This window comes from Coffea eugenioides, chromosome 2 (genome assembly GCF_003713205.1).
Source record: "Coffea eugenioides isolate CCC68of chromosome 2, Ceug_1.0, whole genome shotgun sequence".
Taxonomy (NCBI): Eukaryota; Viridiplantae; Streptophyta; class Magnoliopsida; order Gentianales; family Rubiaceae; genus Coffea; species Coffea eugenioides.
Genome location: NC_040036.1, coordinates 38679137 through 38692628, shown reverse-complemented (window position 1 = coordinate 38692628; position 13492 = coordinate 38679137). Strand labels below are relative to the sequence as shown.

Sequence of the window (13492 nt, the reverse complement as noted above, 5' to 3'; positions counted from 1 at the left end):
TTTCACACCTACTGTGCTAGTTTTCGGAGGTCATTTCGGTGACACACCTACTCCCATACCCGTATTTGGCTATACGTCTGCTGCTGCACCGTCGTCTACAATGCTTGCTACAACGATGTGTCCAGAAACTAAGTTTCAGGATAATCTTGACCAAAAGTACCACTTCCTAGAGATCTTGGCTGGTTTCTCACCTGTTTTGCATATGGACGACGACAGTGTTCCCATTAGTGCTCCTTTCCAAGCGCCTATACATGGTTCTTGTCCTAGATGCGGTCAAACTCCGGTATTCGATCCCTCCATTGATGATGACGATGATCAAACACTTAAACAAGTTCATGCATCACCTTGGAGGTCTGAACGATTACAATTAGGGCGAGATCTACTACACGGGAGAATTCATTGAAAATGTGGCTGTTCTACCACTCTGCGAGATAAGGGTAAGAGGCGCGTTGATAGGTGATATGTAGATTTTTCGAATTTTTCTTATCGAAACTCTCATTTATTATCAATTAAGTTTATATGCTAATTATTACATTCTATAAATATTGTTTAATGTTGCATTGTTTATCATTATTCAAATTAGCATTAACATTAAAAATTTTAAAAATATGGCTTAGGTAAATTTTAGAGTGTTTTTAATAGCATACTAATTATTTAAACCCTAAACTCTAATGAAGCCTAATTTATTATTATTTAAGTTTATATACTAATTATTACATTCTATAAATATTGTTCAATATTGCATTATTTATCATTATTTAAATTAACATTAATATTAAAAAATTTAAAAAATATGACTTAGGCAAATTTTATTAGTAATTTAATAGCATACTTGATTATCATCTTAATTTATAAATTTAACATTATTCTAATATCATATATTAAATTTTTGATAATTTTGGTTTATAATAGAATTTTAGTAATACGATTTAAGAATTTTGATTTTAAAATTAGGCCCTAAACCCTAATTACGCCTAATTAAGGTTACGTTTTACGAGAAAAAAACTTGGTTGCGCTGCCTTTTATTAAATATTAAATATTAAATAATAAAATTTAGGTAAAAAGGAAAAAGGTAGAATGTTAAAAGACAAAACTCCTTTCAAGAGCGGCGATCAAAATTCCTTCATGAGCGGCGAAGCCTTTTAAGAAAAAAAAAATTAAAGCGAACCAAAATAAATAAAAATTAAAAGTATTTTTATTAGAAGCCTTATGTCTCAATTGCAGCGGCCTCTTATTCCGAAACCCATCCCGATAGAACAACAATTTTCTGACCATTTTCAATTTTGACAATATTCCTAGAAATTCGCTTTAGATTTTGTGCTAGAGTTCCAAATTTGAGTTCACTTCTTGAAATAATATGTATTAAAAAAAAATCTTTCTCAGAATAACATTATATATTTTTTAAATTTATTTGATGTATATTTGATAAAAAGTTTATTGATAAGATTAAAAGATATATTAAAAATCATGTTTATAATATATTCAAGTATAGAAAATCTTGCAAATAATGACCATCCGAACAAACTTTTTGTAACGTAGCAGTCAAAATAAGGAAAATCTTGCAAAATTATGATAATCGAAGCTAACTTTTAACAACGTGGCTGCATTCCTACAATCCAAGCCTGACACAGCCGGGACACCAATTTCCCCTATTTAAACCGCTTCGTCTCTTCGCCATTGCACCGCGTTGCCTACTGGACAGTCTTTCTTCTGTGTTACTGTTCTGTTTTACTGAACATAGTAACTGTGGGATTTCACTCTTCAAAGCCTCAATCTATTTCTTGGATTGATTTAATCTTGTAGGGATATTCAAATGGGGAAATGGAATAACAGGAGATGGATACCGAGACGAAGGTATAACAATAACAAGAGATATCAAGATTATGATTATGAAGAGCCCCCGCCTTCTCCTCCTTCACCCCATCATTCTCAATCCAATCCTCCTGGTATACTTTTTTCTTTCTTGGATTTGATCGGTGGGTTCTTTTTCTTTTTGAGAAAGATGGGTTCTTCTTGTTTTTGAGAAAGAATTTTTTGGGTTCTTTTATATTTCTTGCTATAATCTTTCCTTCATTGTGTTTCTTATCTGGGGTGGCATTCCTTTTTCGTTTGTTTGTTTCTTTGTTTGTTTGTTGTTGTTGTTAGTTTATTGATTCTTGATATAATCTTTCCTTGATTGTGCTTCTTATCTGGGGTGGCATTCCTTTGTTTGTTTGTTGTTGTTGGTTTATTGATTCTTGAAAATCTTGGAGTTTGTTAAAAATTTTGGTTTGGATTTGTTTTTTGAAGTTATGAGTTCACGGTGGAAAAGAGTTACGAATTTATTGAAATGGGATTGAAAGCTAACGTGTTTAATCATCTTTATGTGAGTTGAATTTCTGATCTTTTATGGAAGAATTGCAAGTGGTGGGGCGGTGGGGTTTGTAGAATATGAAATTAAATCGATCAGGGGAATAAACTTCTGGTGTTGGTTTTTAACACACTCTCACACACACATACACTATCTCTTTGCCTCTGTTCTTATGATCTGCGAGAATAAAGAAGCATGCTATATTAAAATTTTCAATTTCTGATTTTATTTGGTTGAAGTAAGTCAGCGTGCAAGTATAGAAATTGGAGGAAAAGGAGGGAATTTTGTAAGATTTGTGGGCTTAACATGATCGGTAACCCATGATTCAAGGTGATCATTCTGCTTTATGTGTATAGTGATTGGATTTGGTTCTGTACGTTTAGTGCATCCTTTTGTTTTAAATACATCTACACTGAAAAAGGGAGTTCTATATGTAGTTTTTGGCCAATATTCTAGAAGAGTACTCTAGATTTTAGGCTTGTATAACCACTAAAAACAAGAAATTCTCTTTGTTTCTCATGATTGGTCATTATGATGCCAATGCATTTTTCCTTGTACCCTCGAGGATAAGAGCTGCATGTTTTTGTGTCAAATAGGCAAATATTACATGAAAATCGACTATTACTTAGGTCTTCAGTTTTGTGATTCTCATAATGCACAAAATTTCCCAAGTTACTGTGTTGTTATTTACTTCTTCAAACTTCTTCCATTCTGATCGAATAGTTTTTGAAATTTGTCTTGTTTGACACTTCGATGTGAGTTTCCCTTTAGCTGATGTTTTTAACTTGGCTTCCCTTGGGTGTTGTCAAGTGGTGTGTTTACCCAAAAAAAAGTAGATTAGTTACTGTTTAAGAGAAGTTTGGAAATTGAGATTATAGTGAAAACAGTTAAGACCTTAATAGGGTAAGCGATGGATTGGAGGCAAGGTTTAATACAAAAGGAAAATGGTCCATGGCTTATTTATTTTTTAGCACAAAACTAGTTTCATATGCTTTAGTTCCTTTCATTATTGTTGGTGTTTTCGGATTCTTCATTGATGTGTCCCTCATGAAGTTGTGGTACTTGTGTCAAGATGCTGAACTAATTGTTCTAAGAAGTAAATGGAAGTATGCCAGAGCTATCTCTAGTTGGGAAACTTTCTGTTTGTAATAAAACTCGTATGTGTTGCTTACTTAAAAAAAAAACTGTTTATGCTTTAAGATGTTTTAAAAGATTCCTAGGAATTAGAGTGGAAGTTAGCAAACCTAATATGTAATGTTGTGTTTCGTAACTGAACTTTGTATTAGAAATGAAGTTGCACGTCATTTGAGGAAGCGATGGATGGAAGATTATTTGAAAAAGCAGTGCATTTACCTACTGAGTTTTCCAGCTTTTGTCAAGAAGATGGCATACACATTTGGAAAATCTGGAAGTTTCATAATGATTGTATACTTCCATTTGATGGACTAATTGGACTTAGCAAAAAAGTAAGAAGCAGGTCGACTGGAAATCATCTTTCTTAGGCTTCCATAGGTGGCATATCAATAGTATCTTAGCATTTACATTAGAGGGGGGAAAACCAAAAAGATAGGGATGACTATAAAACTTTTAATGGATCTAGAGGGTTATGCAATTACACTCGTTTAACTTACTGGTTTAAAATGGATACATCTAATCCATCTAATCCACCTATACCATTTGATATTATTGTTTCTCTATTCAAGTGCAAAAATAGAAAACTTAAAAACAGAACCACGCTGTCATCTCAAGTTTCACAGTTGCCACTAGTATTTGTGGCATGTTGATAAGAAATTAGGACCCCCAAATCAGAGCTATATTACAAAACAATGGAGACCACTGCCACACCAAATAAACAAGAGTAGTAATTATTCATGCAAATTTGGTAAACCAAAGAATGATTTCACTTTTGCTTCCTAATTTTGAAGCTTTTAAATCATGATGTTTCTATGGTTTTGTGAGTAGTTTAGACTTGGATATTTTTCTTACTAGTCACAGGAATATTCTACTGCAACTCTAAAAAAGTCCTGAGGAAGCCTTGTGGTTCATAAAGATATTGTTTTCTTCTTCTTCTTCTTCTAGTTTTCTTGTGATTTTTCATTTGTTTTGAACTTATATGATCATTAAATCATCAGTTCCAGTGGCAGTTGTCATCGGGTGGATGCCAGTCATTTAGAGAATTTTTTAGCAGATAAGAAGCTTAGGGAAGAGAGAAGATGGAAAGCACATTTTAAGGAAAGAAATAAACAATTGTATTTTACGAACATGGCCCACTAAGTTATGGCGAGAGGTAAATGGCTTGTGAAGGATCATGTAATAACAACTATGCATTAAAGTCCAACTCTTCCATGTCCCCGAATAAATTGTTTTTAATGGATAAGATCAACTTAAGCCATCATGTATTTATGATCCCATGAACCACTTGTCCAGTTTAACTGTAGATTATTGTTTTTGATTGTAAGCTTTATTTGTTAGTTTGTGAAATTATCCCATGAGTCTGTGAATTAGGAAATCTGATTCTTTCTTTTATTTATTCTAAAGTAATGCAGGATACCAGTGGATCATCATGGGAAATAGATTTCTGCAAGTCTGTGAGAGTTCCATGGCAGAAGGTTGTCACTACCAAAAAGTACATGTATTGCCATGAAAATGTGGTCAAATGGGATGATTCTGCAGGTGAAGAAGCGTTCCATAATGCAAAAAGGAGGTATTGGGAAAAGATTAATGGCCTCCCTTGTGAGACTCCCCTTCCTGATCAGGATGTCTACATTGATGAAATAGACTGGAATCCAAATATTGATGCTAGACTAATTTCTGATTTAGATGGGGAGTACTTTAATCCTGATGAGACAGAATGTGCTGAGAAGTCGGAAAGTGTAACTAACAACGAAGGAATCCTAGACACTGAGGGTGATCCTGGTGACAATCCATGGGAAAGGGGTTCTTCACAGAGAGTTGATAATCAGAAAGGTGCATCATCTAGTTGGGGCCAACATTACGAGTCAATAAAGTTGAAGAATGTCAATGATCCTTGGAAACAAAGTGGCTCTAAGGCAGTTGAGCCCTTGAAGAATAATTCATGGAAAAGACGTTCAGATGAGTCATTGGATTGGAACCAGGAATCAAATTATAATAAGCAGTCTAGTAATGCTAATATTATTCCTCAAAATTCCTGGAGTCGTGGTTTTGATTTAGGATGTGGTGGAGAAAAGCGACAAAGACAAGATTATTGGACTAGGGGTTGGAAGCAGTGGACCAGTAGTGGTCGTGAACCACAGAGATCGGGCAATGCTGTCATTACTTCACTAAATAATTTTGCTTCTCAAACAGGAGCTCCTTGGAACAGAGGCTGGACAAATTGGGAAGAAAAACAGCTAACTCAAAATGATTCTGGAGGCCATTCGTTTTCCGGTTGCAGGAAGAGGGGAGGATCCTTCCAGCATGGACCAAGATACAAAGCTTCTAGATTTGAAACTAATGATCATGTGATGGCTTACCAGTGGCAGAGGGAAAAGTCACAGAAGACTGTTCATTTCTATGTTTGAGGAATAATCAGAAAGTGCTAAAAATGCCATTGTACTTGGGCCTAATGATCTTTTAGTCTAATTCCAGTGGTACAGAGTCATTGGAGTTCTGTCCATCTCCAGCTGTAAATTATTTTTGGTCTAGGTATCTTGTGTCCTATTGCCATACTGCGATTTTTTTGTGGAGTGCTTTTTGGGAGGGCATGAACTATTGTGGATTCTAGGAGCTTCAGACTGTTTTCGTCTGATTAATTTGATTAGCCTGATTGATAAATCAGTCTTTGGTTGCATAAGCTCTCAAGACCAGTGCTCATTTGTATACTGGCTTTTCTGTAAGGTACGATTTTATGCAAGCCATTTCACAAAAAGTTTGTAAAAGTATAAAGTATAATATTTCTTTTTTATTGTCATTTTTTTTTCTAATCATGATCTCTTGTGACAACCGATTTATTATGATGTTTTGTGTGAAGTAGATTTTTTTGCCTGAGTAATAGATACCACTATTTACAACAAGACTGGAGCATGAACTACCTTTTGGCACTTCAGAGTATACTCCTTTTCTACGGGAACGGTTCTAGTGTAACAGCTTGTGGGGGCTGTGATTCAATTTGGACTTGTTCATATTAAATAATTAAAGTGTCATGTTATTTGTTGTCCTGGCAGGTAGAGTGCAATTTAAATAACCAACCCTATATTTCCAGAGTTTTGATTATCTTTTGATGCTATTAGTAACTGGAAGCAGATCTGTAGCATCTTCTGGCGTTTTAGGTGGTATTGGTGATTTATATCCTGGTTATTGAATTTTGTGGATGTAAAGTTCTAGTTGCTTTAATGCTGAGATGGAGGTTTGCTAAAATTGGCAGTGTATAGCTGTCAATTTTAGGTTACTATCCATTCAGAAGGTGGTCTATTTTTTTGTGAAAATTTGATTAGTGGCATTTTTGAAGGCATACTTTTTATGATCCAAGTTCCTGATGAGTTCTTTCTGGCAGTGTAGTATTTCAAGACGGAATCTTTATGTGGGTTGTCATGTACTGATAGTGGAATAATGAAAACTCAGTAGCATATAAGGGAAGATAAGTTCTGTATGATTAATAATAATGCCATTTTATGTTCGCTTAATGATGTGTATTGCTTTCTATTGTGGGGCACACATTTTTAGGTTATTTTTCTTTCTGACACAAATCCTTTTCATTGGAATCCTCTTGTAATTTTTATTGGGCTCTACTCATTGAATTTAAAACTTTGCATGTTCTTTTACTGTTTTGTGATGGTTGATGAAGTTACTTTTCCATCACAGGCTTTCTTTGCCCCCTTTTCTTCTTGTCTTTGGTATAGCAAATGAGCTACTGTACTGAGCAATGCTTCAATATATTACTGTGTCTTTGTTAAATCTTTACGATTTGGCTCAGCATAGTTTATGTAATGAATTTTAACTTCCAAGGGAAGGGAAAAATAGAAGCAATGGCTCTTTAGTTATACCTTTGAGCAACAAACTCAAAACCATTGATTCTGCTGTTGGCTCAGCATAGTTTATGTAATGAATTCCAACTTCTAAGGGAAGGGAAAAATAGAAGCAATGGCTCTAACTTCTAGTTGTTCTTTCTTTGAGCAACAAACTCAAAACCATTGATTCTGCTGTTAGTAGAAGAAACACAGCAATTTCAAACATTTAAGATTTCTCATAGAAAGAAACAGTCCATAATGCTTGGTTGCACCGAAGCAGAAAGAAAAATGATAATGGGTCAGCACATTGTTACCTTTCACTCAGTTTATGAATGTAATTTTGAGTAATGTGTTGTTTGGTTACATCTGAAGTTGCAATGTAGCATTCTCTTCCTTTGAAGCTCCTGCATCATTTTCTGGCCAATCAATCTAGTCCAGCTCTTGAAGGCTGTGTTTCTAAAATGTTGATGTTCCTGCCTTAGGCCACCAGAACGAATTCTTGGTGTGTATTCAATCATCATTCCAAATGGTTGTCAGATGCCTCTGCAGTTGGTTAAGTACTTTGGTGAGCTAGGATGAGCAACAATTTTCCCTTCTGAATCCATGGAATTAACATGTTTTAATAATTAGTTCCTTTGTGTTAGTCAAGAGGATTCTCACCGATACTACTTGGATTATCAGGGATTTTCTAATGTGTCAGTGCTGTTTTAGTTAGGTTTTTGAGAAAGTACAATGACATTGACTTGACCTGAATCTTTAGGATAAATGTGTATGATGGCAAGTTTTAAAGTACATTGCATAGTGTTTTTCTGTAAAAAGCATTCTATATAAAGATGCAAATATCTGTAGGAATCCAGACATTCTTAAACAATGACTTTTAAACATTGATTAAAAATTTATTTTAAGAAAGAGTGGATAAGATCCTATATTGATGATTATAAGTGACCAGATTTGGCTTCGTTTCCATGTTAGGATTCTTAAGCAATCTGTTGTTTGATTGTGTAATGAAGGTATTTACTTCATGATAAACAATGTACTGCATATGAACATGGGCTAGCCCTTAGGTCATCTTGCCATTCCTCATTAAAGATAAGAATTCATTACGAGTTAATTGAAACTTCCTTGCATTACTAAAGAGACTCAAAACTAAATAAATGGCTTAGATTGACCCACCTAATCTTTGCTGAGTTTCATGATACAGATTCCATACTGGTAAGGTTGCTCATATATTATTTACCTTCTTCTAAGAGATTCAATCTAATTTGTGTAGTTATGAGTCAAGCCTTACTTCATGACATTAAAGGTGACCCATGGTATTTGCTCGATCCTAAACTATTTTTGCAAAATTTTTAATCCTACCTTTCATCCCAGTTTGTCATAGATGTTACATTTTAGGTTTTGTTTGAAATGGGAAGCTTGTGCTTTACTTATTCCTTGGGAAGTTTGTATGTGAATCAGCAACGAGAGATGTCCATCCAGGCTGAATCATATTTGGATTTGCTCTTGCGTTACTTGCTTATCTATGGATCTTTAAACCTTTCTGTGGGTGTTAATTCTTACTACCTGATTTGAATATGATGCGTGTTAATTACTGGATTAGAAGGGTGACTATATCTTTCCTTCCCTTTCTCTTCTAAATCATTTTTTCTTCTTGTTGATACACTTATTTTTTCAGATTATCTTGCTTTAAACCGGAGCTTTGCATTATCAGGTCAAATAATGTCAATTTACACGTGTCTGAATGTGAACCCACGAAAAGATTTCTCTATACTGGTTTAATATTCTAGATATGTTCATAAATTACATACCTTCTGCAGGGATATAGATTCTTGTTGGTAACCTTTAAGTTGTGCCTTTCTGTTTGACATTGAAAATGACCTATGTATTTTGTATTAGAAAGTATAAAAGTGGGGGATAAGCATCAGCTCTCTTTCCACTACTTGTCACCTTTTTTTTTTTTTTTTCTGATTTTGTGTCATATTTCTTAAGATTATGTTTGTTCAAACAAGATTCATGTGCTTTATTAATTTTGCGAAGTCTGCATGTTTTCACAAAAGAAAAAAAGACAAAAGTTCAATTGGTTATATTCCTTGATATGTGCATCAGCGTTAAAGGAGGGCTCAGCTTTAAGAAAATTATATTGCTTTCAGATTCAAATTTTTACAAGTTTATTTTTATGAAAATTGTAACTTAAATAAAAGGTTGTAATTTTATCACTGATATCGCATTCAGTTTGCATATGCTCCGTTGTAGGTGCCTTTTATTGTTGGCAGCTAAGAACAAGAAAAGGCTTATTGATTTGAGGTTTCAAATCAATAAGATAAAGCTCACAAGAAGCAAGAAGCTAAGAACAAGAAAAGGCACCTACAACGGAGCATATGCAAACTGAATGCGAGATCAGTGATAAAATTACAACCTTTTATTTAAGTTACAACATACGTATAAATAAACTTGTAAAAATTTGAATCTGATTCTATGATAAACACAAAGTGGGCCCAGGTTTGTTAATTTAAGAGGCGAATGTACGAGTCCCAATTGCTTTTCTTTTGGCTTGCTCCTTCTACAAGGAGAATGCATGATCTGCTCATGAATGGATTTCATACCAATCATTGAATTGTACTGGATGTCAACTTGTGATGCATCTAAGGTATGTATGGAATTCAAATTAGCAATACTATTAGTGTTCATTTTGGTAGGATTTATTGCGAAATGATTTTGGGTACAAATGATGACAGGGACTGCATGAAAGTACAATGCTGCATTATACGTTTATCAACTTTCCACAGTTTTGAAACTGATATACCTGTCCTAAATTAAGTCTTGTGTCTCCTTTCTGCTTTTTCTATATTCTTATATTATTTTCTGGAGACCATCTTGATGTTCAATACATTGTTTTGTGGTTGAGTTGTCATACAACTGGTGCTTATTTTTGTGTGACAACTCTCTGCTCATGGTGAAGCTGTTTCTGGAGCAGCAGGATGGATGATTTTTACATTCTCTTTAGCTTTTTATAGGCTATGAACATGAAATACTCATTCTAGTTGAGCTCTCTTAGGCCAACTGTTGTACCCTCTATCTCTCTCCTGTGGACTTTAGGCAAAAAAGATAGGAAATGATGGATACAACAAAAGGGCGTCCTATTGAGATTCCAATCTAATTTGCATGGGTTTGTGAACTTATATTGCTACAGAAAAAAGATGCATGGGGTTTGAAATACTTTAATATCAGGCTGATGAAGTAACTTGGTTATTGATACCATTGAAGATATTAATTTCCTTCTTCATCTTCTCCTCTGTTTTATTAATGTGCTCATAAGAAATTTTTGACTTCATAAGTCACTTTTTTGGATTAATAATTAATGCACCTAATGACACTGCAAATCTCACCATCTTGGGATGAGAGGGGCAAAAAAGAAATTTGCAAACTCAAGCTGAAGAGTGTTTTTCTCATATGCTGAAACTGGTATGCATACAGTCACTAAATTGAGAAAATTCACTTTGTCTACAAATGTCTTTAATTTTTGTTAATGTCTCAAATTTTTCTAGGTCTCTCTTAAGAGTTTATAGAATTTGAGGAATAAGCTTTTGTAGAGATTTGGTGTTTAAAATGTTTAGAAAAATGGTCTGTATAAAGAACAAGGAGAAGAGAAAACCAAATTCTTGTAATGAGCTGATGATGCATGTCCTTTTGCCATTCAGTTGATGTTTTTGAGGCAACATATCTTTGCTGGGTGTCTGGTCATTTTTGTTATGCTTGTATTTCACGTTAACTTTTGATTTGATACATGATCAAGGAATTTAGAAGGCAATTTTGTTTAGTTTAAACTAATGTAGAGATTAAGATGGTCTTCATGGAATAGTTACCAATCTTGGATGTTTAAAAATGCGATGTGAGTTTTCTGATGTTGCTATCAAGTTGTTATTTCTGGTAATTTCTTTTCGATGCCTACTGTGAACCTTTATAGGCATAGCATCTTCATTGGTTCAGTGCAGAGGCCTCAAATTTTGATGTGGTAATGACAGGTTGGAGGTTGTTTTACTTAGGAGCAGGTACGGAAACCTTTGTCCTTCAACTTTTATTAATGACTTTGGCCATATCTGCTGGTTTGGTTCTGGGATTGGAGCAACACATGATTATTTTGTTTTTGATATTGGACCAGGTTGATATTGTTCTGGGAGCACGTGGTAGCAGATCTCTAAATAGGAATAAAGGGTAGGTTCTCGTAAGTTGGAATCAGCTGCAGGTTGGTTCTCTTTATTGGAATTGTATGTGAATTAGCCTGTCGTACATGTTTCTCAAGACTTCATGTGGGAACATTGGTGTCATTTATTGGATAACAGTTGGAATCCTCCCCAAAAATTACTAGATGAAAATTTGAAAATTTTGAGACAAAATAAGAGGTTAAGTTAACTAACATGCAGGTAAAAATTCTAAAAGTCTCCAAGTGGACCAAAAATGCCCTATAAACGTGTTATTGGGACAGTGAAATCCTGTAATGGCTCCAGTTGAATAATATATTTTGGCTAGATGGTAAACAGACTAACTTAGGAGGTTTTTATGCTTGGTCTCCTATCATGCATCGATCTTCCTTTTACTTTTGTTAGAGAACTAAGTTAGCAGCTAAGTTTTCTGTAAAGATGAGATTCTGTTTCAATAATTTGAGCACTAGATTCTTCTAATCGTAAACATACAAGAATTTTGATTCCTACCTTGAATTTGAAGTTTCAGACAAATCCTGTTCCAGTATAATGCATTATTTTGATTGGATGCTTTTCTTTTTCTTCTTGTTGTTTGGGCTGTGTGGGCTGTGGTGTATCAGGGTTGTTTAAATTGTGTCTTCTTAAGATCAACCTCATTTTGCTATAAGTAATTTGCTATTTCGAGCCTATGGTAACAGCTGAGCAGCGAGCAGATGTTATGTATTCTGTTATTTGACTGGTTCTAAGCTTTTCTAATGCTGGGGGTGCTGGCGTGCTTCTGCACCATCACTTACTTTCTTGCTTTTTGTGTTGAAGTCAAACAAGGACAGTTGATTTCTGTGAAACAAGGACAGTTGATTTCTGCCCCTTCCTTAAGAACCCCCCCTCTCTCGGGAAAGAGAGAGAAAAACAGACTTTAGATCTGATCTGTCATAGAAAATAAGGGCACATTGGTGAATCCAACAAGGATGGTGGTGGACCTTCACACCACCTAATTGGTTGGGCAAGGAAAGGGGCATGGATATAATAGCGAGCATATGTTTTTATAAGAATAGTGAGCAGCCACATTGAAACCCAGTTGACAAAAACACAACTAAATTTTAACTTTGGTGGTTGTGAAGAGGACTCTCATCAAGTCTTGCATACATTTTGCTCAGAAAAATCTGAAGAAGCAGTTCTCTAACGCCACCACTTTTGAGACTAAATTTATCTATTGCAAACCACAAAAACTTCTGTCATCAAAAATAGCATTTAACTGCCTCAACTAACTTAAATTTCATCTATCTACTTGAAGTATATAGTAGATTTGCATAGAAAGTACTAGCTTAAAGTCTAGTATAATGCATGTTGTATGAACTCACTTCAAAGCAAAGCATTATGATTATGAGTATATACGAATTCACTAAAATTATGCAATTAAAGAACATGAAAGTTAAAAACATACTTTGCAATGCAAGCTTCAATGAAAGCTAAAAACTCACCTGATCGTAGAAGGTCGTGGCTCTCTTGCTTTCTCCAACTCTCAGCCTATTCTCTCTTTATTGCAACAGAAAAAAATGATAGAATGATAGGGAACGGGAATAGAACAAGTGGCAAAGCCCACCATATACTTGTAAGAAACTGCAACTCCTCCACGCAGTCCATTGATTTTTCAAGTTGAAAGGTACTTCGGAGGGTGTATGAGCCATGAGCATCCAACTTAATGTGTTGGATTGTGCCTAATAGCCTGTCATTGTCCGCATTAATCTCCAAAATACCCACCCATCTAACTAAGGCTAATAATTCAAGCAAGCATATTGGGCAGAAGGCCTCGTTGATGTTCTTCATCACACATTACCATTTTATTCAACATTATAGTTAGCACTTTTAAACTATTCTCCTCCGAGTGTAGAAGTACCTCAAATGTAACTCTGAGTTGTCCAACAAGCAACCTTTCCACATTTTCACAAGTTAAAAGAGCTTTATCAAACAACTCC

The 13492-nt window shown here is 34.8% G+C and overlaps 1 protein-coding gene across 1 annotated transcript; it reads left to right on the top strand.

The window, feature by feature from the left end:
- The first annotated feature begins 1664 nt into the window (after positions 1–1664).
- On the top strand, positions 1665–6281 carry LOC113762515. The gene is made up of 2 exons (XM_027305997.1): positions 1665–1946; positions 4889–6281. Exons 1-2 carry the CDS (start codon positions 1814–1816, stop codon positions 5890–5892), a joined length of 1137 nt encoding a protein of 378 aa, XP_027161798.1. The 5' UTR covers positions 1665–1813; the 3' UTR covers positions 5893–6281.
- The last annotated feature ends 7211 nt before the right edge of the window (positions 6282–13492 follow it).

Coding starts and splice junctions, on each gene's coding strand:
- LOC113762515 (XM_027305997.1), top strand. CDS start 1,814: ATGGGGAAATGGAATAACAGGAGATGGATACCGAGACGAAGGTATAAC. Junction 1,947..4,888: donor TTCTCAATCCAATCCTCCTG/GTATACTTTTTT, acceptor TTTATTCTAAAG/TAATGCAGGATACCAGTGGA.